General features: G+C 46.8%; 1 protein-coding gene across 1 annotated transcript; it reads left to right on the top strand.

The window, feature by feature from the left end:
- Positions 1-26,374, top strand: notch3 (notch receptor 3). Its single transcript, XM_047572494.1, has 33 exons — positions 1-273; positions 1,096-1,168; positions 10,561-10,703; positions 10,808-11,143; positions 11,775-11,897; positions 12,015-12,248; positions 12,337-12,492; positions 12,596-12,781; positions 13,934-14,047; positions 15,129-15,242; positions 16,133-16,366; positions 16,480-16,590; positions 16,699-16,891; positions 17,054-17,199; positions 17,396-17,629; positions 17,737-17,889; positions 18,009-18,237; positions 18,335-18,536; positions 18,657-18,813; positions 18,916-19,100; positions 19,196-19,328; positions 19,422-19,679; positions 19,791-19,903; positions 20,003-20,532; positions 20,624-20,950; positions 21,043-21,185; positions 21,275-21,491; positions 21,589-21,679; positions 21,766-21,934; positions 22,034-22,338; positions 22,427-22,574; positions 22,684-22,781; positions 22,886-26,374. Exons 1-33 carry the CDS (start codon positions 213-215, stop codon positions 24,389-24,391), a joined length of 7,422 nt encoding a protein of 2,473 aa, XP_047428450.1. The 5' UTR covers positions 1-212; the 3' UTR covers positions 24,392-26,374.

Genomic DNA, 26,374 nt, shown 5'->3' with positions numbered 1-26,374 from the left:
GGAAGGAAAAGTTTTTCAAAAGTTTCTGGAGGTGAGAGGAGAATCACAGCAGCCGTGGCCGTGCTGCGGAGGATAATACGGGATTTGGGACCTAACGCTACGCTCTCCGGCTTACCCATCGACTTCGGAGGCTTTATTTTTGTGTGAACTTATCAAAGGATGTATTTTTACTAAAAACCCCAAATTGATACGCTGGAAACTTTTCCACCGAAATGGAAGGGAATATTCCATGGATTATTTTGTCGTTTTTATTGTTTATGCACATTTGCGAAGGTGAGTCTGCGTGATTTATTGACAGTCGTTTGTGTAGAAGTCTGCCTCACATCCGAGACTTGTCCGGACAGGCGACTGTCCGGTTCCAAAAAGAAAAAAGAAAAAAAAAACTTAATTAAGACTCATTTACTATCAAGGCTACCGCTGACTACTATTGTCTGCAAACCTTTTGATCTGCTTTCCTTTCACTCGCTCAAAGTATGTTGCAGTTCAAGCTGCAGACATAAACGGGTAACTACTTTCCGCAGCCCTTTGTAGTAATTAGACAGCAACAGTTAGTCTAATGGGGACAGATTCGAGTCTGCGCATCACGTGTCAAAATCTCACACACATTGTCTTTTAGGAGTAATTCTTCCTCTGCTGTATAAGCTTAATTCCCTTCCTTCCCTACCGTTTGCATCTCTAACTTGACATAAGTGCAGAGGAGTCTTTAAAGATCGTTTTAGTAACTTTTTAAATGGTCTAAACTGTGGAGCAGTTGAGTATAGGATATGAATTATTGTCTAGGAAAACACCTTTCTCACCAGAGATAATCACACTAAATCAACATCTGCGTCTCTGTCAGAGAAACACAAAAGTTTATCTGCTTTCAACAGAGTAAACACCAAACATGCGGGTGTGTCTGTAGATATGCCACAAGTGGCAATCCAGACTTCGCTATCAGTGAATTTAGAGGAGTTGTGTCAGATTGGCAGATCTCCATGATATTTTTTTGCACAGAGTTAATAAAGACATGCTTCCTCATTTTCCATGTTGCTGCGTGACACGAAAGTTGTGTGAACTGTGTGGTCCTCTTCCCTTATTTCTCCAATTCCCCCGCAGGGTTCCGGTGCCTGGATAAACACAGACCCTGTGAAAATGGAGGGACTTGCTTAGATTCATCATCTCAGTGCATGTAAGTGCAACACATGTAAAGACAAATGTGGGGTGGGGGGGCAGCGTTCCAGCAAATCCTCCAGGTTTCCTTCTCGCTTCACACTTTCAAAACTGTGCTTCCGAAATGCATTCAGCGTGCAGGCTTTGTGTGTGAATGTGATTTGCACAAACATGTTCTCCGTCAGGTGGTTCTTCTGAGCTTCAGGGGAAAAGTCTGGTTTCTGCTCCGATACTGAGACAATGGGCCGTATGTGCCCTCGTTATATCCGATTGCCTGTTAATTTTTAACATCCACTCTGAGGCGGTGAAAGATAGGACAAATTGATTAGGCCCACACAGATGCCTCGAAATGTTTGGCCGCCACACTCATCCCTTGCACCTGCTGAAGAGCTTAGTCACACATAAATCACAGCTTTCTTTTTTTTTTTTCCTTCTACATTTTTTTTTTTGTTTGTTATTTTCAGCGTGTACATTTTTTTTTCACTGTGTGGTGTACCTTTCATGAACAGTGAGTTTATTTCAAGTTTTTTTTTTTTTTTTTTTTTTTAAAAAACTCTGTTTCCCGCCTGTGCCTGCATTTTTGAGCTCTTGCATCTTTTGACAATGATAAGGCTTTTGTTTTTCAAATTGGTGAGGAGGAGGGGGGGGTTGTGTGGGAACCTATTACAATAGCCACGTGAAATAGCCTACAGTGTCTTGCCCGGGGGTCATTTGCCCTTTTTCAAAACTCTTTGGTTTAGGAAACATGCCTGAGTGTCTCCGATGGAGAACACAGACGGAACAAAACCCTGCGGCTGCAAGCTGCTCCTCTCTAAGACAATACATTTGTTATTTTATTGGTGAAGGCAGTTTACCCCAGTGCACAGGTCAGTGTGGAGCCAGTGCCACACATAAACAGAATCTGTGTGTGTTGATGTGTATTTGCCTGGAGTTCTGTAAGGATGTGAAGCTGCCAGTAGTAGCCACCACACGCTAGCCAATGTGTAACTTGACTGCACGTCAAGCAAGTAACCACCACCCACATTTTTTCAATCATTATCTGCGGCTAAGATACTTGTCATTAAGTGGGTAAATGTATAATTTGACGCCACATTGAATCTTAAGGCGTTTCATGAGCAAATTACTTATTTTCAACTTGCTACAGAGCTAGCTCCACTTGATAATTAACATAGCTCTCTCAGTGTTTGATCTAGTGTGCAGTTTCCTTTCCACATTTATTTCACAGGGAACGTGTTGTCACTTTTCTTCCTGTAGTTCCTCTTTGCATTGCGTACATGTATGTGCGCATATGTTTGGGTTGTTGGAGGTCAGTCATGTGCAATCACTACGCTTGGAGCGGCGCCAAGGAAAAGAAGCAGTCAGAGTGCAAACGGGAAGGACTTTTAACAGAGGGGGACATCAAATGTCATGCCACACAGTGTGGGAAGCGTCCCGTGGCAGGGCAGAGCAGTGGAACGGAGTGTGGCCACATTAGAGTGGTCAGACCAGTCCTATGACTGGCGGAGCCACCCCACCCCTCCCCCTGGGAGCCGACAGAAACGGGAGATCCAAAACAGCAGAAAAGATCCTTTCTTCCACCAGATACCTGGCTGTAACCTGGCACCGCACAACAGGTTGTGGGGACAGGAGAGAAGAAAGGCCACGCCAAAGTGAATGCAATATGGACGAGAAACAAAGGGCACACAGATCCGTGTTTTGGCACTGGAAAAGAATTTGGGAAAACCGGTGGATATCGGCCTCGTTAGAAAACATAACTGCTCCAAGCACGTTGTTTTATGGAAATGGGTGCAGAACAGTTTCATCTGTCCCTGCCTGTTGTCCGGCCGCTCTGTTATTTCATTTTTCTTTCAGGAAGGAGCTTCTCAGGTGACAGAAATAGTGTGTATTTGGTTTGTGCCATTGTTAATGTCCCAGATACCTAAGTATCCTTTGTCCTGTTGGTCCAAACCACATCAGTTCTCAGTTCTCAGTGAGGTGGCTTCCTGTTCGGTGAAGATTTCAGGCCACCTTCTTTATGATTGTTCAGGCAGCGTTGATAAAGTTCCTAGAAACGCTGCCTAAGATGACGAACCTGCTGCATGTGATGGGAATCGCTGGAGGCGTTTTGACACGCTTTTCAAATATGTTAGAAGTACCCTACGTACGACGCGGCTGAGAGTTTTGAACTTGACAGTGAGTGTCACGGAGAGGGTGTCCTTCTAGGTGAGCAGCCAGGAAGTCCAGCTGAAGAGCCTGTGGCCCCTCGGCTCCGCCCTGCCGGCAGAATGTGCAGCGTGGCGAGGGCCACAGTGCCACGGCCAGAGGAGAGATAATTAGGCAGATTGAGAGGGTGTCATTCAGAGAGGATCCAGCTGGAGGAATTGGACTGGGGGGTAGGGAATGGGTAGAGGGAGGTTGGGTAGGAGGGAGGGAGGGAGGGAGTGTGCGTGTGTGTGTGTGTGGAGGGGGGGCTGCGTATAGGACAGCTGGTGGATGTTGTGATGGTAATCCAGTGAAGTCAGATCTTGACAAAGGGAAAGCATAGGGCCAGGTGCTGCCATTGAGCAGTCAGTCGCCCCCATACTGTGAGAGACAAGCTTGTGGAGGAATGAAGCCGGTAGCCCACAGTCCCTCTAGCACATGTTGCCTCTCTCACAGTGCGGCGGAAAGCATGTCCAACTCTTTCTCACAGCTCCCAAAGCTCATCCTCTGTCTTTTGACACAGAGTGAAATCACAGGTCGCAACCAGCACTCTCCTCTCAGCTGAATGGAAATAAACGGCGGACCTTCTGGATACAGTGGTGCTCTTTGGGTTATAAATGCTTAGCCCTTCACCCCAGTAGCTGAGTTAGCATGTAAATTGTAAGTGTTTTGTTTTGACCCTGTAGCAACTCCCATCCCCTTAAAACATGATGAAAGAGGACATCTTTGACTTTGATAGATAGCAGGCTTTTTGGAGGGTGTGGGGTGCAGTTTCTCCAGTAAAAGACCGAGCTTGGGAAAAGACCATATACTTTTATCAAATGCAGCTTCAAAATATGTTTTTTCCGCACTTGATAAGGTGTTTTTACTAACGGACAATAGTAAAGGGAGAGATTATATTGTTGGCTTAGTTCAGGGCACCTCAGGGCTAATGTTTTCTTTGGAATCTTTATGGTGGATTAGAAAGGAATGCTTAGTAAGATTCCTCGTCTCCCTCTAGTGCTTTCAGGTTATTGTCTCTACCTCCCATCCATTCACCCTGTTAGCCCCTCCAGGAATGCCTTTAACACAACTGTCAGCCCGGCCATTGGAGGTTCGGAATGACTTGTTTGATTTGCAATTAGTTTCTTTGCAACTGTTTATTCTTTGTGCGCAACATACAGCCCATATCATTCATTCTGGCCTGACGGGTGGAGGGAGCCATTATCATGTCATTATCCAGGAAAATTGATGCACTGCAGGCCCAGTAGATTCAAACGACAGCGTTCATATCCATTAGGAGACGAGCATTATCCGACAAAGAGGTTACACCGCCACAGGGAGGAAGAGTTGGGTTTGTTGTCTTTTTTTTTTTCTTTTTTTTTTCTCCGGGTCTGGACTGGAGACTGGGAGCTGTGGTTCCCAGGCCCCGTCAAAAGGAAGTGGTGCCTTCTGACCTCCCCTCTACGCACATCCTGTCTTATCAGCTTGCTCGGTGCACCCAGGCCTCCATGTTGGAAACCGTGCACCTCTTTTATTTCATTTTATTTCTTACCGTATGGCTACACGGTGAACCGTGCAAACGTCCTAAAATCGGCAAGTGCACGTCCTTGTGTGTCATGAATATACAAAGAAAATCAGTTTTGCCATTGGTATGAGCTGCCACGGGATGATCCTTTTGGAATTTGTGTATTTTCCTTTTTAGGAGTCGATGTATGTCTGAACCCCATGCTTATATGGGGATAAGCCTGCCTCTGAAGTCTCATCCCCTGGCTGTTTGTTCCTACCCAGTAGACAATAACTTCTGAGGAGACCATCATGCACATCTGATTGGAATAGCTGAAGTCAGCCCGCCAGCCAAATGTCCCTAGTCTCTCCCTCCCCTTTCAGAAGAGGAAGGGATGGGTCCACCATTAAATGATTCAGGAAAAGGCATTCACTTTTCCACCAAGGAAAGCAAGCATTTTGGCAATGTTTACCTATTCCCAACAGGTTTTGGATCCTTAACACTTTCCCAAGGAAAGGAATCAGACTTGCTTCTGTATCATAATTTGTTTCTGTTTTATGAAATGTCTCATTAGGCATCGCTGGCTCATACCATTTGCAGTTGGCAGAAGTTGAGATAATAAACACAGCCTGTTTCCTATCGTTCTCCTTAGCTTTTCGCTGCAAATATTTGCCACTATCCTGAAATCTTATTCTTTCAGGATTGTACACATGTGAGAGGGGACAGTTTGTTTCAACAATTTAAAGCGTGGGGAGTAGTTTATCAGATGACGTAGGCGGTTTAATTAACATTCATTTTGCAAGATGGTTTGCCAAGGAATGAATTGCAATACAGCCCATTAGTAGGTTTAACATAATTATGCTCTGATTATTTTATCATGTTGTGGGTTGTTTCTTTTTTTTTCTTGTTAACTTGAGACAAAACTCTGGATCTTCCATGCTCGGTTGGGGATGGGGTCTTTCAAAGTTTTACAAAAATCTGGTTCAGTTTAGGTGATTGGGTGGGGTTTTGTGGTCGACTTCAGTAGAGGCTGCTTTGAAAGACCTCGTCTCTGGGATTCATGCAATGTGGTTATGGGCAAATGTAATGCTATTCGAAAAATGCGAGGGTGTATTCTTCCAGATTGACACAGGAAGCAAATTTATTCAGATAGTGTGCGAACTGCAAAGAAAATGGTAAAAAAATAAAAAATAAATAAATAAATAAATAAATAAAAACTGTGAGCATGTGCCTGGCTCTTTTTATTGCAGCCTTACTGAGAACTAAGTAACAAGAGTACATTGGCAGTAGATCTGCACGGGCCCTACTGCCAAGGAAATGTCAGGTATTTCCTTCAGGATTTACATTCTTATACGTTAAGCATTGAGAGCTATTAGAATCGAGAAGCATTGCAGCATTGCTCTTGCCCATATCCAAGTTTGTCAGATTTATAACTCATCTTTGTTATAAGTTAAATGTGCATTTCATCAAATGTCTAATATTCGTGTTCAGTAGGCGCTCTGCAAAGCTTTCAGTACTTTTTGTTTCAACCAATGTATAATTAATCTGCGAAACACGCATCATTTTGGACGTGGTTGTACTTAATTACCAGGCTGAATTGGCCCAGCCCAGCGGTCACAGCTACCTGCATATGTTGGGGGATCAGTCCTCTGGAGCGCTCCAACTGTCCTTATGAAACCCTGTCTCTCATCACCCCCTTTTTCTCACTCTGGCTCCGTCTCACCCTAGGTTACTGTTGCCAGGCTACAGCCCATGCCTGAAAGACTAGCTGTTTGGGTCACTGCTCCCCCCCGAACACTTTCATACAAAGGAGTTCTGACTACTTTAGCTCTTTTATTTGGGCCACAAAACATTCCCCAACCCCCAATCTGCCTCTTTGCTGAAAAAGAGAGCCGAGCTGAGGAGAGCAGAGCAGAAGAGGCTGCTGGAGGGAGGGGGGGGGGGGTGTGTGTGGATAGGCTCCTGTTGGCAGTGTGGTGTCAGTAGGAGAAGAGCTGGTTCCTGCTTACTTGTGGAAAGAGGGGGGGAGGGAAGGACGGCTCTGATGAGAAAATGACACACTGTTTTCCAATGCAGTTTTTGAGCAACTATGGACATAAAACCTTTTCATTTGCCGTTTCCAAGAAGTCAAAATCTTGCCCCGAGTGAAATACAGTAGTTTTGTTGCAGCCTTTCATCTCTGTTTGTCCTAGGAAATGCCATATGAGATAGGAAGACCCCTTTATACTTGTTGCTTTGTGGAGCATGACTGTGTGTATGAACCGTGTCAGAGATTACAGCCTCTTTGTTCACAGGTGAGCCGCCCTCTGACCTCTGGCAGAGTAGCTGCTATTGTGCTGAAGAGGATGAGCTCAGGTTACCCTGCTTCAATGACCCAGAAAGCAGGAAAACTGGCATTGTGTTACACAAGTATAGATGACAGAACTCACTTACATAAATCAAATGGGTCACACTTAAAAAATGACAGCACATGGGCGGAGCTTCTGCTTTAAATTACGAAATGTATTCTAATCATTTAAATCACTACTCATTTCTACTACTACCTATTATTGCTTTCGTAAAATGTTTGACAAACATTGCCATCTCCCTTTCTCTTTCTTCTACAATCTTCTCAGTGGACCCTCTCTTTTAAGCATATGGTTCATCAGAGGATGATGCCGGTTGTAAGTTTCTTTTCTTTGTGTTTGGGCGTGTAGTGATTGTTGCATGTGTTTGCTTTGTTGCTGTGGCGCCTTTGTGTAACGGTCTTAAAAGCGCGAGTGTGTGTGTGAAGAGGAGCAGTTAATGCATGTGTTTGAGAAGGATGACCGCATCCCTTGTGTTATGTGAAATTGTCCATGTGTGGGAGTGTGTACGTCGTTTACCGGCCGAGTCCCGTGGGCAAAACAGCGCAGTTGTTTTGGCTTAAAGTCTGGCAGGAGGGGTGAATGCCAGCCACCCAGAGGTGCACTGACGGACGCGGACAGATGCGCCGCGTCAGGGCCGCAGCTGGCAAAATCCCTCATACGTGTTGACACGGAGAGATTACCCAGTCTGGCTGTCCTTCGACTTGCACTCCAAGACCTCATACTCATCTGCTGTACTCTCTTCCTCAAAGGTCAGAAGTCGACACTCACTAAGTATGACTCAGGGGCCCGTTGCACAATAGTGCCCTGCACCTGCTTTTCACATCCGCCACGAACGAAGTTGAGCTCAGGCAAAGGCACAGATCCTGCCCCACCGTTCCCATATAGATAGGCAGTAAAATGCGCAGGGTTATAAAGCAGCAACTGATAAGGACACATTAAGGAGAACCGGTACAAATGTGGATGTCTCTCACAGACTCTGCACCCTGATTTGTGTGTTATGGGAGCAGCACGTTGACAATGAGTCAGGTCTAGACAAAAGAATGTGTGTTTTGGTTGCTCAGTCCACTGCGCATTTACAAGGGAGGACAATTAATTTATCAGGCGTTACTACTAACGCTATTGTCGCAGACCTAGCCGCGCATGTAGGCTAATGCACACACATATAAACACATAGATGACCACACCTTTATCTCAAATACCTTATTTTTCAGTCTCTAAATCCGCATGAACTCCCTGGAATGAGCTGTTAACTTATTTTCTGTCCACAGAGAGAGATAATGGCCTTTTGGAACACAACAGACCGCTTTTGGTTTTTGTCTCAAGTAGCTCCAGATGAATGTTACTGTCATTCAGTTGGATTTTTCAACTCTCCAGGCAGCTTTGTTCGTGTGTTCGTTCAAAAACCTCTTCGTGCCGCATTTTTGTTTCATTTTTAGTGACACCCTAGATTCCAGACATAGTTAATTTGCCTCTAAATAAACCCAGCCAAGCCATGACAAATAGCCATGGGGACCAAGGGTGGGGTTGGGGCTGATTGCTTGGGTGTCAGGCCTGCTTGTTCGTCTGTAAAGTTGCTATGGCAACAGGAATTGTGCAATAGGAGTGAGTGCTATGTTTTCAAAGCAAGGGACCGGGGGATTACAGGAAATATGACATGACATTCTTGCTGGACCAGACCCCTCTCTTCTCCTCTTTTTTTTTTCCCCCCTCTCCGCCAATTGCACCTTCTAAAGACATTCCCTCCTGCAGACCAACCCCACCCCACACACTGCAGCCTGAGTGACATTATCATCACAATCAGACAGGGGGACCTCTGACATCTGACCTCTCAGCGCGTGAGAGGAGGGAGTTGTTAGGGGAAAGCCAAGCTGGGAAAGCTGCCGTTCGGGGGGGGCTTCAAGAATAACTGTTGTACTGACTCTGCCGCTCAAAACGAGCAACCCGCTTCCCCTTTAACTTCCTATCCAGGGAAATCAGTGCCTTAAGTCTGAGTGTGAATAGTTTGTTGTTCACTGTTGTATTTATATGTATTGATTAATCTACAGACAGAGCGCAACAGTTCGGAAAATAACAGCGTATTTCAGTAAAAATAGAACTTTTAAAGGGAAGGGTGTACATCAAAAAATAAAAGATAAAAGATGAGCAAACGCCAACATAGTGGTGATGCTCCTGTAGAAAATTCACAAATGAAAACCCATTCTCAATCCTGCCCGGGGGTTCCTCTCCAGTGAAAGAAAAGACAGAGCCCAAGGGCGGGCCAGAACCCAGCTGTCACTGCCCTGCCATCAGCATCAAAGTCTGTTTGTAGAGGGGCTAGTCGCCAACCAAGGACTCCGCTGTGGGTGTAGAGTTACCAGATTTCCAAACTTCGTCTGAACTCCCACAGGACCGGTGCAGAGAGCTATAGTAAACCTTGAAGATATATCTATATCTCAGCTTTGTGCACAGTTCAGGTCAGGTTTACACAGTGTCTACTCACCCTGCGTAGTAAACGCAGAGCTCTATCTGAGAAGGGATATCGTCGGCCCTCCTCTATCTACACAGAATGTAGTAGTTTACGCTTAAACACATACTCTGTGTAGTTGAGCATATAAAACAGAAGGAAATGCACTTCGATCATAAAAGTACACACTGGGAGTGATAAGGGAGCAGTTAAATTGTGTGTTCAACTTAAATGAAAACATATTTAATTTATCATATGAACAACTGAAAAACTTGGCCGAGCACTTCATGCACGGTTGCATCAGAATACCGTCACTGGGAGGATGATGTGTGTTTTTCATTTTAACACCACAGCTGCTTCTATTCAGCTTATGAATGCTGTGCGTAGATCTCGTTTCTCCATATAACATGGTTCTCTTTGCAATTGTTAAGTTTCCAGGCGGCTGTCTCTGGGTGTGTTCGTTCTCATATATACTGGAACCGAAACAAGAATTAAAGTGCTGAAACACTGTGGGGGAATGTTAAACGGCGAAGGGAAAGTGTGGCTGTGGAGCTGGAAATAATAGTGCGTTCCCGATGAAGCCTATGAGACTCGAATAGATGGCTTTCCTCCATCTTCACGTTTTAATTTCTGTTTCTTTATGTTTGTGGATGTATGTATGCAATTCACTGAAAAAATGCACCGCATCTCCGTACTTAGAAAGTAAAATATCTTAATGCTAATTCATTCCAGGCCCAAGCATTACTCAAGGTACTATGAGTCAGGCAGCCAGCCTTGGCAAGGTTTCACATGGTCCTGATAGCCAAACCCAATGCATGATGGAAACTGGGCTTCAATTGCCAACATTTTGCAACTCTGTCTTAAATACCTTAGCCTCTGTCAGCTTGTGACCACTTGACCTGTTGTCTACATCCGATTGTATGTGTGATATTTTATTTATTTATTTTTTCCAGATGCCGTCCTGGATTCATTGGACCTCTCTGTCAGCACCTGGATCCATGTCATCGATCACCGTGTCTCAATGGAGCTGCTTGCAAGAGCCATGTGATCAACAATATCCCGCAATTCAGCTGTGTGTGCCAGAGAGGGTTCCGAGGTATGTGTAGAGGAAAAAAAAAAGAATTCCAGTGGTCAGATCTGAAATGTCAGATTGATTCCTTAAGCGTTTTAAATTAATGAAATTCTCATTTTAATCCCCAGGCCAAGACTGCTCCCTAATCGATGCCTGTGCTACAAGTCCATGTGCCAATGGGGCCCGTTGTGTCAATTGGAATAACCACTACAACTGTTCCTGCCCACCTGGCTTCCAAGGAAAGAACTGCCGCAACGACATTGACGAGTGCCGCAAGCCTGGCGTGTGCCTCAATGCTGGCCTCTGCATTAACACCCTTGGGTCCTTCCGCTGTCAGTGCCAGCCTGGATACAGCGGGCGAACGTGCGAGGTGTCCACCCTGCCCTGTGCCCCATCTCAGTGCCTTAATGGAGGAACCTGCAGACAGACCAGTGACCATTCCTACGAGTGTGCCTGCCTCCCAGGTAGAATTTCTTTCCATTTGCATGGTAGAACACACACAGTACTATTTTCCCAGGCCCTCAATGCAGTGTTACGGGCTAATAGATATCCTCAGCATGATGACATAGCTGTTGGTGCTTTCGCTGGGATCTTGTCCCGTGTCTTAGGTCAGCTTCCTGTCTTCTATTAATAGCTACTGATGGGAGACGGGATGGTGGGAGAGTTGACGAGGCACTCAGCCTGCACTCTTCTCCACTCTGCTCTTCTCACAACAGAAGGAATTTACTTTATGAGCCTTCTGGCTTCCCACTGGGGAGCTGACAGGAAATGTCCCTTGCCAGAGAGGAAGTCATTGAAACTGTGAGAGATTATAAAACAAGCAAACATTGAGGGGAGTTCTGACCTCTGAAGCAGGCAGGAGTCACGGCTGTTGCTGGCACCGTGTGGGAGCGCTCATATGAAGATGTAAACAGTCAGACACCTTCTGAACCCTTTTACTGCCCCCCCACACCGACTTAGTGTGGGAAGCATGACACGGTGATGAGTAGACATGTTAAGGGTCTGGGATAAGGAGAACTAAATATATAGTAAAATCCTTCACGTCTACTACCATGTCTGTGTGTATCGTAACTCATTCCTTTTTCTTTGTCTCAGGTTTTGAGGGTCACAACTGTGAGAATAATGTGGATGACTGTCCGGGTCACAAGTGCATGAATGGAGGAATATGTGTTGACGGAGTCAATACCTATAATTGCCAGTGTCCACCAGAATGGACAGGTACAGTTCTCCAAATAAACATATATACTGAATATTCAACACAATATTTATGTATGTGCATATGATGGTATGATTATGCATGAAACCCTGTGTAATCCCTCTGTGTAACCACCCCAGGGCAATACTGTGCTGAGGATGTCAATGAGTGTCTCATGCAACCCAACGCCTGTCACAATGGCGGAACATGCTTCAACACCATCGGTGGCCACACCTGTGTCTGTGTTAACGGCTGGACCGGGGATGACTGCAGTGAGAACATTGACGATTGTGCAATAGCCGTCTGCTTCAATGGCGCCACCTGTCATGACCGTGTGGCTTCCTTCTTCTGCGAGTGTCCAGTTGGAAAGACTGGTGAGTGGGTTGTGTCACACTCTTTCGGTGTCTCTCTTAACCCTGGCTGTTAAACTGTTAACAAGTGGCGTCTCCTTTCTTCCTGCAGGTTTGCTGTGCCACCTTGAAGATGCATGTGTGAGTAACCCCTGCAACGAGGGCGCAGTCTGCGATACCAACCCTCTAAATGGCCGCGCCATTTGCACCTGCCCTGCCGGCTTTGTAGGAGGCGCATGCAACCAAGACATGGATGAATGCTCTATTGGTAAGACTACCATTATTTTAAATGTTCTTCGACTCTGTGGTCACATACGTTCCCATTTCCTTCCGCATGGTCCCAATACTGATCCCCAGTCTTCTGCCGACAGGTGCAAATCCATGTGAGCATTTTGGAAAGTGTGTGAACACAGAGGGCTCCTTCCAGTGTCAGTGCGGTCGAGGTTATGCAGGCCCAAGATGTGAGATTGACATCAACGAATGCCTCTCAATGCCCTGCCAGAATGACGCCACTTGTCTGGACCGCATTGGAGAGTTCACCTGCATCTGCATGCCAGGTATGGAGGCCTGTGGAAAAACACAGAATGGTTATGAGAAAAATTCTATTGCAACATTATTCTTGATATATGTGCATGAAGTGAATCATATTTATTGTGTAATTTGTCTGCTACTGCTGTTGGCTTCCAAGCTAGTTATTACAAATCACGCAGATACAAATCTTAAACAATCTGAACATATTTCTGGACAGTGTCCATCAAATATAAACCAGTAGAGAGTGGAAGAATTATGAAAACTTTGCCTTCTAAAGAAACATTATCTACAGTGCTGCCACACTGACTGCCAGTGTAGATTCTTATGTAATGAATTCCCAGTAACATTGGGGGTATGGAGGCACCTCTCTACTCTCGGTGAACTATACAGCCAGACGGGGGAATTAGTTTGAACAAAGTGATAGTTTGGACACTCACTGACAAAACCACAGTGAAACTCTCACACACAGTTCTACATGCATCCTGGGGTTTTGGGAGCTATACAAATTAGAGCTGGGAGTTGGGTCTATAGGGCTGGATGTGAGAGAGGGCGAGCAGTTAGCGGGAGGAGTGTGCTGTGAATACTAATGAGTGATAGAGTGGTGGGAATGGAGCAGAACAATAGGGCCCCTCTGTGCTCCACTTTGCACCCCTCATACACACAGAGGGGGAAAGAGGCTTTTTCCCAGAGCCTCTCCTCCTCCCCTTCCCCCTTCATTTCCAGAGACAGGCCCTTCCTCTTCACCCTCCTCATCATCAGTCAGCCTGGCAAAGCTCATGTGGAGCTGCTGATTATTACTGATTCCACGCTAGCCTCTCCCTTGGGGCAACGCTCTGATGCACATTCGGTTTCACCTCAATGAAGGAGCATTCCGTAGTTTGCTAATGCAGAATGTATAACATGCATCTGGTGAATGGGATACTGACCCATGGAGGGGAAATGGCAGTAGGCTGTGGTGATTTTAGATCTGTAGAGTGGGAGCACTGGTAATACGCTAGGGGTCTTTTGCGGTTCAGCAATGGCGAGTGACAAAATGTTAAAAGTTTCCCACAGATCCTCTTCCCGTAGCAGCGACTACACACGCACACCATGCTGACATATCCATTTATCTGAAATGAGCCCAGTGAATCATCAGAATCATTAGTTGTGGGAGTTCAGTTTGAAATCCTGTCTTTCAGGCTACATGGGGACCTATTGCGAAATTGATGTGGATGACTGTGAGAGCAACCCGTGCGTGAACGACGGCATCTGTCGGGACATGGTCAATGGCTTCACATGCACCTGTCAGCCAGGTAAGTCTTACCTTTGTCCCCCGCGTTAACATCTGTGTGGCTCGTTAACAAACAACAGTCAGAGGAGTTGTAAATAACGAAAGCCAAAGTTTAAATGTCCCCAGTAACAGAGGAGGGAGGGTCAGCCTCTCCGCTTCTTCTGCCTGCTGGTGTTTAGAGCCACCATTCGTATAAAAAGGCAGGCCCTAAAGGCTGCCTATCCTCTCGCCTGAACAAAGGCACTATTGTGACCCCCGCTTCCCTCCTCTGTGGAATGTGGAAGGGACAGCAGTCTCCCTCATCCTGCCCTGGCGGTGGCGGTGGAGGGTGTGGAGGGTACAGCAGTCTGCTAATGAGATTCTTTTCCAGGTCCGCAATTTACATCTGGGACAGACGTCCTCCCTCCACCCCCCATCTAGCTATTGAGTCGGTGGAGCTGATGCAGGCTGCGGAGGAGGAGGGGGTCCCCAAAAGAGAAAACAATCCCACAGTCTCCTCAAGGCCCCCCCACCCACCCCCCACCCCCTTTAGCAGCCCAAGCACCAACACACAGACCGTCCTGACACTGTTAATCAACTGAGCAGTGTGCTACCAATGCACCAATTCACCCCTGTCTAGGCACAGTGCCCATGATTTCAAGCCTGCTCAGTTTCACAAACCTTTCCAGCTTGTTTTTTTAAAAAAAAAAAATTAGCTTTTCTCCACTCATTAGAAATAATTACATTCTGTGTACTTCAGTGGACTTCTAGTGTAGAAAAGGATACATGCAAAAATGACCACACCCTGATGGTCCTGCCTAGATATTCACTACCTCCTGATAGCAACATTCAATGTGTCCTGATTTTAAACCCTTCCTCTAAAATACCATAAAGGCCACAGGCTTCCCATTTGATTTTGTAGTGGTCACCACCGGCCCAAGTGCACAGATGACCGTGTCCTTAACCAGCCAAGACAATTGCAAATGCTACCTTAGCCAGACGTCACTAACCTAACCAAAGGCCCCTGCCCTTCTAAGAAGAGCAGAACTGCCCCCTGACCTCAACATGGACCCTACCACTGGACCTTCTTTCTGACCCTTAACCTCTGTGTTTGCATGTCCCAGGGTTTACTGGCACCATGTGTCAAATCGACATCGATGAGTGCGCCAGCACGCCCTGCCAGAACGGAGCAAAGTGCTACGACCGGCCCAATGGGTTTGAGTGCCGCTGTGCTGAAGGTAAGTGCTTCTGTATTTTAATAGTTGTCAGTGGTTAGTTGTCGGACATCCCAAGCTGCCTCCCCAGACAGAAAACCAGATGAGCCTTTATCACTTGTTTTTGGTCTTTGTTAAGCACTCAGTATTTTGGGGGGTGAGCTGTTGCTCTCTCAGTCTGCTGGCCAAGCAGACTGACTTGAGGCCCCTAATCCCCCTATTTCCCTCACTGGCTCTCAGGATCACGGGGTCACTGAGGACCAGCAGTTGCTAAGAATGGACCCTTGGTCATCACCCCGACATCTGTTCATCTTAAACCCCCATAGAACACCTTATGCTGCATCTTTACTTTCATTCCTTCACATTCGGTCATCTCCACTTTTGAAGACGAAACTGCGCACGGTGACTCATAAAGATTGTCACAAGGGCTGTGTGCATATACTGGCTACTTGTGTACATAGATATTTAACATGTTTATTTCGACCAATGCCTTCAGAGGAGCCTGCTTCATTGTTTCAGTGGCCAGCTGCTTGGTATCCCCTGTGTTTGTGGGCCCCTTCTGTTGAGTGAAGTGGCCCTGTTTGACGTGGTGCAATCTATTGTTCCTTCCACCACTGAGAACAAAAGCAAGACTGGGAGGCCTGTGTAGGGCCCTTCTTTACTGCTTTGCCCAACTCAGCATTGCGCTACACACACATACCACACAAACCAACAGTTGCTTGCCTGACACACAGACACCGTTGGCATGGAAACCACAGTGGTCAGAATCCACATTTGTAGAAGCATCTATAAAGAAAGGGGGGAAATAAATTTAATCAACACATGGGAAGGGGGTATACTAGATTTACTAGAATAAAAGTCTTGTGTCTAGGGGACCTTATCACTAATCACTGTTTCTGCTTTTTCCTGTTTAGGCTACGAAGGGACACTCTGCGAGAGTAATATCAACAACTGTCAGCCTGACCCATGCCACCATGGTACTTGCATGGATGGCATTGCCAGCTACACATGTAACTGTGATGCCGGCTACACCGGTTATCGCTGTGAGAATCAGCTCAACGAGTGCCACAGCAACCCCTGCCAGAACGGTGGCAAGTGCGTGGACCTGGTCAATAAGTACATTTGCCAGTGCCAACATGGAACCTCAGGTAAGAGGAAGAACTCAATGCACACATTCTCTCTGTGTTTCTTTTCCACATTGTTTCAAATATTTCTACGAGGCTGATTTAACCACTCTTTTTTTTTTTTTTTTTTAACCCAGGCACAAACTGTGAGATAAACTTCGACGACTGTGCCAGTAACCCATGTGACTATGGTGTCTGTAAAGATGGCATCAACCGATATGACTGTGTTTGCAAACCCGGCTTCACTGGTAAGACCCTTTAGAAGTGTGAAGCACAATGTTGAGCAAACAAATGAATCCTCACCGGAAATGTTGCCAAACACCCTTCTGACAATGTCTGCGTCTCCTTCCCGCCAGGTCCCAAATGCAATGTTGAAATAGACGAGTGTGCATCGAGCCCCTGTAGGAATGGAGGAACGTGTGTGGATAAAGAGAACGGATTTCACTGCCAGTGTCCAGAGGGCTTCAAGCCACCTTACTGTTACTCTCAGGTGGATGAATGCGGCAGCAGCCCGTGTATCCATGGCACATGCAGGGATGACATCAACGGGTATGAACAGTTGCAGCCTTTGTCACAGTTTCAAGTGAAGCAAACTGCCATATAAGACAAGGAGAAACTTGACATGGCCACCGTGCACACTTCTACAAGTTTTAACCTGTTTGTTACAAACTGGTTTCTTTTGTGTCATTGACTATATTCGTGTATTTCCAGTTACCGCTGTGACTGTGAGCCCGGATGGGTGGGGAAGAACTGTGATTTGGACAGGAACGACTGTTTGCCAAGCCCCTGCCAGAACGCAGGCACGTGTATCGACCAGCTCAATGGTTTCACCTGCAAGTGTCGTCAAGGCTTCAGAGGTGAGAGGGTGGCGTAGTTGGAAATGCTCATCTTAATGATCCCTCGACGTTGTCGTCCTCCTGACTGAGCGTCTGTCTCCCCCTAGTGCCGAAATAAAATATGCAGCCTCATTCACCAGTCACATTTTGCTCCCTACTTACTTACTTACTCGGAGTTGTTTTCTGCCATATGCTAATGTCTCCTTTGGTGTTTCAGGTAACCTCTGCCAAGTGAACATCAATGAGTGCTCATCCAGTCCCTGTCTGAACAAGGGCACCTGTGTGGACGGTGTGGCAAGTTTCACCTGTGTCTGTGAGCTTCCATACAGTGGACCCACTTGTGCTGAGGTCCTCACCCCTTGCTCCCCTAACCCATGCGCCAATCATGCTATCTGTACTCATACACCCGACTACTTGGGCTATCAGTGTAACTGTCAGTCAGGGTGGCAAGGTGAGCACATCTTGTACTTAATCGCCTCAGTGCCTACACGTGTGTTGTTGATAATCTACTCTGATTATAAATCATGTCTCACCGTACCCTTCTTTTGCATTCTTCAGGCCAGCTGTGCAACATAGATGTAAATGAATGTGTCTCAAACCCCTGCAAAAACCGTGGGACCTGCACTAACACACTCGGAGGCTTCGTGTGCGCCTGCAGAGGAGGATACACCGGTCTGACCTGCGAAACGGACATCAACGACTGTGCTCCTAGTGAGTGGCCACATAACTTTCGTGTGCTGACTTATTAAAATGGTCTGTTGCTGTCAAACACAATGCCAGATCCGATACTTTATTTTAACCGAGGCCATCTTCTCCTGCTGTGCTATCAGATCCCTGCCTCAGCGGAGGCTCCTGCACAGATGATGTGAACTCCTTCCACTGTAACTGCCTGCCAGGATTCACGGGGCCACGCTGTGCTTCAGAAATCAATGAATGCCAGAGTTCCCCATGCAAAAACGGAGGCACATGCACAGACTATGTTAACTCCTACACCTGCACCTGCAGGCCTGGCTTTACCGGCATCCACTGCGAAACCAACATCCCCGATTGCACTGAAAGGTGTGTGCTGCGTGTCATGTTGTACTTTGACATGGTCATACAAAACTGCAATAAAGTACTCGAAGTTTTAAATCCAATTTTGTGCTTTTCTACACAGTTCTTGCTTCAATGGAGGGACATGCACAGATAAAATCAATGGCTACTCCTGTAAGTGCCGTTCTGGCTTTACTGGCTCTCACTGCCAATATGAAGTCAATGAGTGTGACTCCCAGCCCTGCCTCAATGGAGGTATCTGTCAAGATGCCCTGGAGTCCTTCAGGTGCTCTTGTCCCAAGGGATACACCGGAAATCGCTGCCAGGTACACACGTTCACAGTCGCTCTTTAGTCATAATGATAATATTTCACGGGCTTGACTTATCACACCTGTATGCATTTAGGCAAAATAAATTGAGTTTTCGTCTTTCTCTTACCTACCCAGACACCGGTTGATTGGTGCAGGCGCTCATCCCCTTGCCAAAATGGAGGACGTTGTCGCCAAAAGGATGCTTCCTTCATCTGTGATTGTACTAATGGCTGGTCCGGGCGTTACTGTGACATCCCCAGAGTTTCCTGTGAGACAGCTGCTCGCCAGAGAGGTATTTTTATGTTTTGCACATAAGGATATTTGACCCTTTCAGTCTTTTTTTTTTTTTTTTTTCGTGATTGAGTGATTGAACTTTCTCATCATCCTCAATTAGGACTCCAGACAGATGAACTATGCCACCATGGTGGGCACTGTGTCAACACTGGGAATGCCCACTACTGTAAATGTCCCGGCGACTACACTGGAAGCTATTGCGAAAGTCAAGTGGACCACTGCGAAGACAAACCTTGCCGCAATGGCGCCACCTGCAGGGGATATGTGGGAGGCTACCAGTGTGACGTGAGTCCAATACTTTGTGTTTTGTCGTGCTTTTTTGTGGATTTCATCAAATTTGATGTTCAGATTGTAAATGTGTCACCTGCGTGTCATTACAGTGTATGCCAGGATATACTGGACAGAACTGTGAGATAGAAATCAACGAGTGTCAGTCTCATCCATGTCAGAACGGAGGTACTTGCATCGATCTCGTGGGACATTATATCTGCTCCTGTCCCCCTGGCACATTGGGTAAGGATGCACATATAAAGCAAATTGCTAATTATTACTTCGCCCTATGTGACGTAAACATACAGTACTTAATATTATTCCTTTCTTTTAAAGGTGTTCTCTGTGAGATCAATGAAGATGACTGTGCTCCACCCTTGAGGGTACGCAGTGCTCCTCCCAAGTGCCTGAACAATGGCACCTGTGTGGACAGAGTGGGCGGATATCGCTGCAACTGTCCCCCTGGTTTCACCGGAGAAAGATGCGAGGGAGACATAAATGAATGTCTCTCCAACCCGTGCAGCCATTCCAACAGTCTTGACTGCATCCAGCTGCCGAATGACTACCAATGCGTCTGCAAGCCCGGCTTCACAGGTTAGACAGCTACAAACTGTTTACCTCGCCCCCGGTCTCTCAGTGTGCATTCAGTTTGTGTGAATACTTTCCTACAGCTATGGAGGTGTAACATCAATATGTTGTTTTTAGGTCGGAGGTGTCAGAGCAGGTTCAGCGTGTGTGAGTCTCAGCCCTGTCAGAACGGAGGAGCCTGTTCAGTAACCAGCACCTCGGCCCAAGGATACATCTGCACATGTCAACTTGTAAGCGTGCATTCTTATCTGCGGCTTAAACGCCACATTTGGTTTTATATGTGTTGTGAGTTACAGCTTTTCTGATGCATCAATGGTGTCTCTCTCTAGGGTTATACTGGGCAAAACTGTGAAAGAAGCATGTCCTGTCGGGAGCTGTCCTGCTACAACGGAGGTAGCTGTGCACTTACCACAAGGGGGGCTCGCTGCACCTGCCTGCCAGGCTATGGTGGCCCCCAGTGTCAGCATCGCAGCAACGAGGGCTGCTCCTCCCAACCCTGCCACAATGGAGGATTATGCACTGAAGAGACCAGCTTTCCGTTCTTCCACTGCCAGTGTCCTAGTGGGTGGATGGGTAAACGGTGTGAACAGGGCAGCAGGCCCCCGGAGCTCGCGACACCTTCATGCCCTCTGGCAGACTGTCACAGCAAGGCCAACGATGGTGTTTGTGACAAGGAATGCAACACGTTCCTTTGTCGCTGGGATGGTGGCGACTGCTCTTTAGCAGTGAACCCCTGGGCTCATTGCACAGACCCTCGTTGCTGGCGTGTCTTCAACAACAGCCAGTGTGACAAGTCCTGTAACAATGCTGAATGTCTGTACGACAACTTTGACTGCAAAACGAAGGAGAAAGTTTGCAAGTGAGTTTGCTTTTACTGTTAAAAAGATCCCTTTTAGTTTGTACTGACCTGGGATAACCTGATCTCATCTTTGTGTTTTTCTTCTCTCCAGTCCAATATATGAAACCTACTGCATCGACCACTATGCAGATGGACTGTGTGACCAAGGCTGCAACACAGAAGAGTGTGGGTGGGATGGCTTGGACTGCGCAAAGAAGGTTCCGGAGGACCTTGCCGATGGTGTTTTGGTTCTGGTGGTCTTACTGCCTCCAGAGGAGCTTCTCCGCACCCGCACGGCCTTTCTGCAGAAATTAAGTGCCATTCTTCATACTTCGGTGCGCTTCAGGCTGGACAGTAATGGGGAACCCATGATCCTCCGCTACACTCGCCAAGAAGCGCGCATGAAGCGGGAGCTGGAGCCTCAACAGGAGGTCATCGGGTCAGTTAACCATTCGGACAACATAACCGTTAAACCTATTTTATTATAAATTGTACATTTCTTTAAACGCCTGCTACTGTGATTTTCCGTAGATCCGTGGTGTACGTGGAAATAGACAACCGTTTGTGCTATCAGGAGGATTGCTTCCCGACCGCTGACAGTGCTGCAGAGTACTTGGGAGCTCTGTCAGCTGTAGAAATGCTCCGCTTCCCTTATCCCCTCAAAGAAGTCCGCGGTGAGTAGGGATACCTGCAGTACACAAAAAGGAACCATGAGACTGACGTGACACGAATATGACATTAATTCTTCTTTTTCTCAAATCAGGTGAAAAGTTTGAAGACCCCATACCGTGGGACAAGCTGATGGTGGTGGGGGCAGCTTCTCTTTTCCTGTTGGTCATACTGGTCATAGGCATGTTAATTGCTCGTAGAAAGAGAGAGCATAGCACCCTCTGGTTCCCCGAGGGCTTCTTCCTCAAGAAAGAACCCAGCAGTAACAAGAATCGCAGGGAGCCTGTGGGCCAGGATGCTCTGGGAATGAAGTAAGTCGTTTGTGTTTAAAAATGTTTTGGGGATGCTTATTGCTCATGAAACTGAATGGGAATATACATTTACTTACAAATATTCATCTGCAAACAGGCACATGCCAAAGACCGTGGAGGAATCTCTACTCGGCGATCACAGTGACCAGTGGATGGACTCAGACTGCCCCGAAGCGAAAAGGCTTAAGGTCAGTTGCACGACATCGAGTGTATGCCCATTTTTCACCAGTGTTTCAGTGTACGTTTAGAATCTAATTAATTTCTCTGAATTCAGGTTGAAGAGCCTAGTATACTCTCAGACAATGAAGACACAGTGGACTGCAGGCAGTGGACACAGCATCACCTTGCAGCTGCAGACATCCGCGTGCCACCCACCATGGCCCTCACACCACCTCAAGGAGAGTTTGAAAGCGACTGCATGGATGTTAATGTCCGAGGCCCAGGTTGGTAGTGGAATAAATGTTGAAAGGTCTGATCAGCTGTGATTTAGGCATGAAGTGCATTTTGAACCTTCTTCATATTTTGTTTTCCTCTCCTACCAGATGGTTTTACACCTCTGATGCTGGCATCTTTCTGTGGAGGCGGCTTAGAGCCTGAGTTACCCGAGGAGGAGGAGAACGAGGAGTGCTCTGCCAACATCATCTCTGACCTTATCTACCAGGGCGCATCCCTTGCTGCCCAAACAGACCGCACCGGCGAGACAGCGCTCCACCTGGCCGCGCGCTACGCCCGTGCCGATGCCGCTAAGAGGCTGCTGGATGCCGGGGCTGACGCCAATGCTCAAGACAACACAGGACGCACACCGCTACATGCCGCGGTGGCTGCAGATGCACAGGGCGTCTTCCAGGTAACCAAACAATCAGTTTAATGACTACACCAGTTAGAAAAATATATAAATATTAAGTATAAATCATAAATCTTTTCCACCATTCTAGATTCTTATCCGAAATCGAGCCACAGATCTCGACTCCCGTATGTATGATGGCTCCACTGCGCTGATCCTCGCTGCACGGCTGGCAGTAGAGGGCATGGTAGAAGAGCTAATCACTTGTCATGCCGACGTCAATGCGGTTGACGAACTGGGTAAGTGTGTGCAATTGAGTACCCCATTTTATAATATACAGCTTTATATACAGATAATACAGCTTTCAGAACAATGGATGTGCATTCTGAGCAATTGTTTCGTTTTTAGGCAAATCTGCCTTGCACTGGGCTGCTGCTGTTAACAATGTGGACGCCACCGTTGCCCTGCTGAAGAATGGAGCAAACAAAGACATGCAGGATCTCAAGGTATCTCATTCAGTTATGCAGTTTTATCCACATACTTTCAAAAGCATGGCTTTGATGGCATCCCATACGTTCGTATCTAACACACATCCTCTTTTTTTTTTCAGGAGGAGACCCCTCTGTTCCTTGCAGCTCGTGAGGGCAGCTGTGAGGCTGTGAAGGTGCTGCTGGCTCACTTTGCAAACAGAGAAATCACAGACCACATGGACAGGTTGCCAAGAGACATTGCGCAGGAGCGTATGCACCACGACATTGTGCAGCTTCTTGATGAATACAACACAGTAAGGAGTCCACAGGGCCACGGAGGGGCTGGACACCACCTCACGGGGGGACACACTCTGTCTCCTCTCATGTGTCCTCCCAGCGCCTTCCTTCCTAGCCTGAAGACCACCCCGCAGGGAAAGAAGAACCGCCGGCCTGGGGCCAAGGGCTCTAACCTGGGAAGCCAGCACGCCAACAGTCTGAAGGAGTCGGTGAAGGCCCGCAATAAGAAGCTGACTCTGGACATGCAGAGTGCTTTACTGGAGAGCTCAGTTACTCTGTCCCCAGTTGACTCGCTGGACTCACCGCACGGGGGAGCTAGCAATGCTGGCTACATCACCAATCCCACTTCCCCTGTGGCCATGCAGTCGCCAGGGCTTTTCCACTCCTCCATGTCTGTCCCAAACACCCCAATGGTACACAGTAGCATGTTGGAGGGAGGCGGCCCGTTTGCTGTGTCTCTAGCTCAACTGAATGACCTGGGAGCTGGAGGAATGTCCTTACAGGGCCATGTCTCTATGGCTTCAGATGTCAACCATGGCTATGTGCTGAGTTCAGGTCAGATGGGGATCAACATGGGTATGGTCAGTCCTGTCAGCGTGCCCTTCGACTGGCACAGCCGGATGCCCCCCTCCTCCCAGTGTGGTCAGCAGGTCGTGAATATTGCGCACAACAGCCAGGCGGGCATGCACCCCCAGGGTCCAGCCATGCAGCAGAGCATGCTGATGCACCAACAGCAGATCTACCGCAATACCATGCTGCAGCCCACACCTGTTACCTCCACACCCACCATCAGCCCAGTAAAGTTGCCTTCCATTGCCGAGCACCAACAGCAGCAGCAGCTCATGAATCACAGCATCACCAGCCAGCAGAACATGGCTCGCATGGGCACTTCGACCCCACCAACGCCTCAGACTTCACAGCCTGCCCCATCCTTCTTCCAGCAGCAGCAGCAGCAGCAGCAACAGCAGCAGCAGATGCCTCAGCAACCCTCTCAGCCCCAAACTCCGGCTCAGCCCCCACAGGCAGTAACACCAGCGAGCCAACCCACTCAAGCTCTGCCCGCCCAGCCCAGTGGCAGCACTGCTGGAAAGGAAGATTACCCAACCCCTCCATCCCAGCACAGCTACTCATCCGCACTAGATGCCACGCCCAAGCATTACCTCCGTCTGCCCAGTGAGCATCCCTACCTGACCCCCTCGCCAGAGTCTCCCGAGCACTGGTCCAGTCCCTCGCCTCACTGCGTCTCCGACTGGTCAGATTCCACACCCAGTCCAGCAGTCGCAGTCCCCGCCCAGACCCAAATTACTCAAATGCCAGAGGCCAATGGGAAGATGCAGGTGTTTGCGTGAAGATCCTGTGGCCTCTGCTTGAAAAGGGACCTGGGGTAAAAGAAATTGTGGACTGGCTCTTCTGCCCGTCAGAGTTTTTATGTGTCAGCCTGTTTCCAAGATTTTCATTGGATTTGGATTGACTGTGTTTATCACGAGGACCGTCTGCTAGTGATTGCTGCAGAGAGAAAAAAAAACAGTAAAGGGAAATGTGTTGTCTGGAGAAAAACAGCAGACAATTTAATGAAGTAATTCTGTCACAGATGGACTTGTTTTTTATTATAAAAAAAAAAAAAAGTATATGAAGAAAACCAAGTCTTTCATTTCAAAGACTTAGGGACGCTCTCCTGAAAACTAACAAACATTTTAAAAGTAGTAAAAAGTAAAAGTGAAATGTTGAAGGGAATTCATTTATTTTTTATTTATTGTTTATATTTGAACTGCTTCTTAGGTGTTTCTTTCCCTGTCCTAGCTTCTTAAGTGCCACCCCAAGATGATGAGCCGGTTCTAGCAAATACATTTCATGAGTTGCTCTGCAGTAGTGATGTATCTGATAAAATTGTGGCAAATATTTACCTTCCGTATGAGTATTATGAACAAGAATGTAGATAAGTGTCTCAGAAGCACTTCAAGTGACCAGCCTCATAAGGGCCAGTGTGGATCAAACAGAGCATTTGAATAGATATTTATAATATGGGTGGCAACACATGTTCATTTTCTTCATAGCCTTTCAAAATTAATCAACAGGTCCCATGCCTCCATTTGTCTCGCAATAATTCCGACTGCCTGTTTTGCTTCCCCACCTTCGAATACCTTCAGTTTTCGTTTTGTTTTAATTCACTTTAAGATAAATCTTAAATCTTGTGCCTATAAAATCAGCAATTCACTGCCCTTATGTTTTGTTTCTTTTGTTTTATACCCTGTATATTTGTGGAAACCCATGAATACCTTTTTAAACATCACTTCAGATGTACTAAGCTATGCTTATATCAGCTGCTATTTTGTATCACTCTTCCCTGTAAACATTCCTCCGTGTTGCTTGTCCTGTCGAGTCTGGATGCTGCGCTCTTTCAGCGGGATCCTTCACAGAAATGACTGGCAGGACGTGCTAAACCCATATCTTGTCATTGAGACTTAATGGACTATCTGTAGCAGCTGGGACCTCGGGGGCGCTCTTACCTTGCCTCCGCGAGGATCCGCGGCGGGAGTCGTGGTCAGTGTGAGGATGTGACTGCTGGACTGCGACTGCTTGTGCCCTGTCACTCCTCAGGGAGGTGTTTTATGGCATGCAGTGGGACAGTTCCTCTGCATCTACAGTAGCTTCCAGTCCGGGGGCCACGGAGTTGCATCTCGAGATGACTGTTAAAAGAGACTGAAGGAACAAAAACACTACCATGTAGTGCTGCGCCCTTTGACTTTTTACAAAATTCTGAGATGACGCTGTCTGCGTAATGTCTGACCAACTCTTATTTCCTCCTGACCTGATTGTGTATGATAGAGGTTAACCTCTCCTTAACATTTGTGGGCATTACGAAATAAAGTCAATATATAATAGTAGAAATTTGAAAAAGTAAACTTTGCATTTCATCTTATGACAGCATCAAAAGAAATGAGTAGGCAGCCGCCCCTAGCTACTACTTTTGTGGTGACTTAAACACTGTCCTAGTCGTGTCATAGTGTTTATCTTTAATTCATTGTTTTATCCTGTTCACTATAGAATCAGCTATTGTTCTGTCAGACCTGGGAAACATATTTTTGTTCACCGTTCGTTTCACATCTTACTTACAAGGAAAAGTTTGTTTGTTTTTTTATAATTTTTTTATATATAACTGGCCATGCATTTTTTTCTTCCCTACCAGGTCGCACTAAGTGTTTTGTACATTTCAACCTCCCGATTTCTGTTTGTAAATATATTTGTTCTGGGTAGATCATTGCTTGAGAAGTTTCTAAAATGATGTCGTGTACTAAAAAGGTCAAAAATAAAATGTACTTCATTTAGCATTA

Source organism: Mugil cephalus, chromosome 20 (genome assembly GCF_022458985.1).
Source record: "Mugil cephalus isolate CIBA_MC_2020 chromosome 20, CIBA_Mcephalus_1.1, whole genome shotgun sequence".
Classification (NCBI taxonomy): Eukaryota; Metazoa; Chordata; class Actinopteri; order Mugiliformes; family Mugilidae; genus Mugil; species Mugil cephalus.
This window is presented reverse-complemented; position numbering and strand designations above follow the sequence as displayed.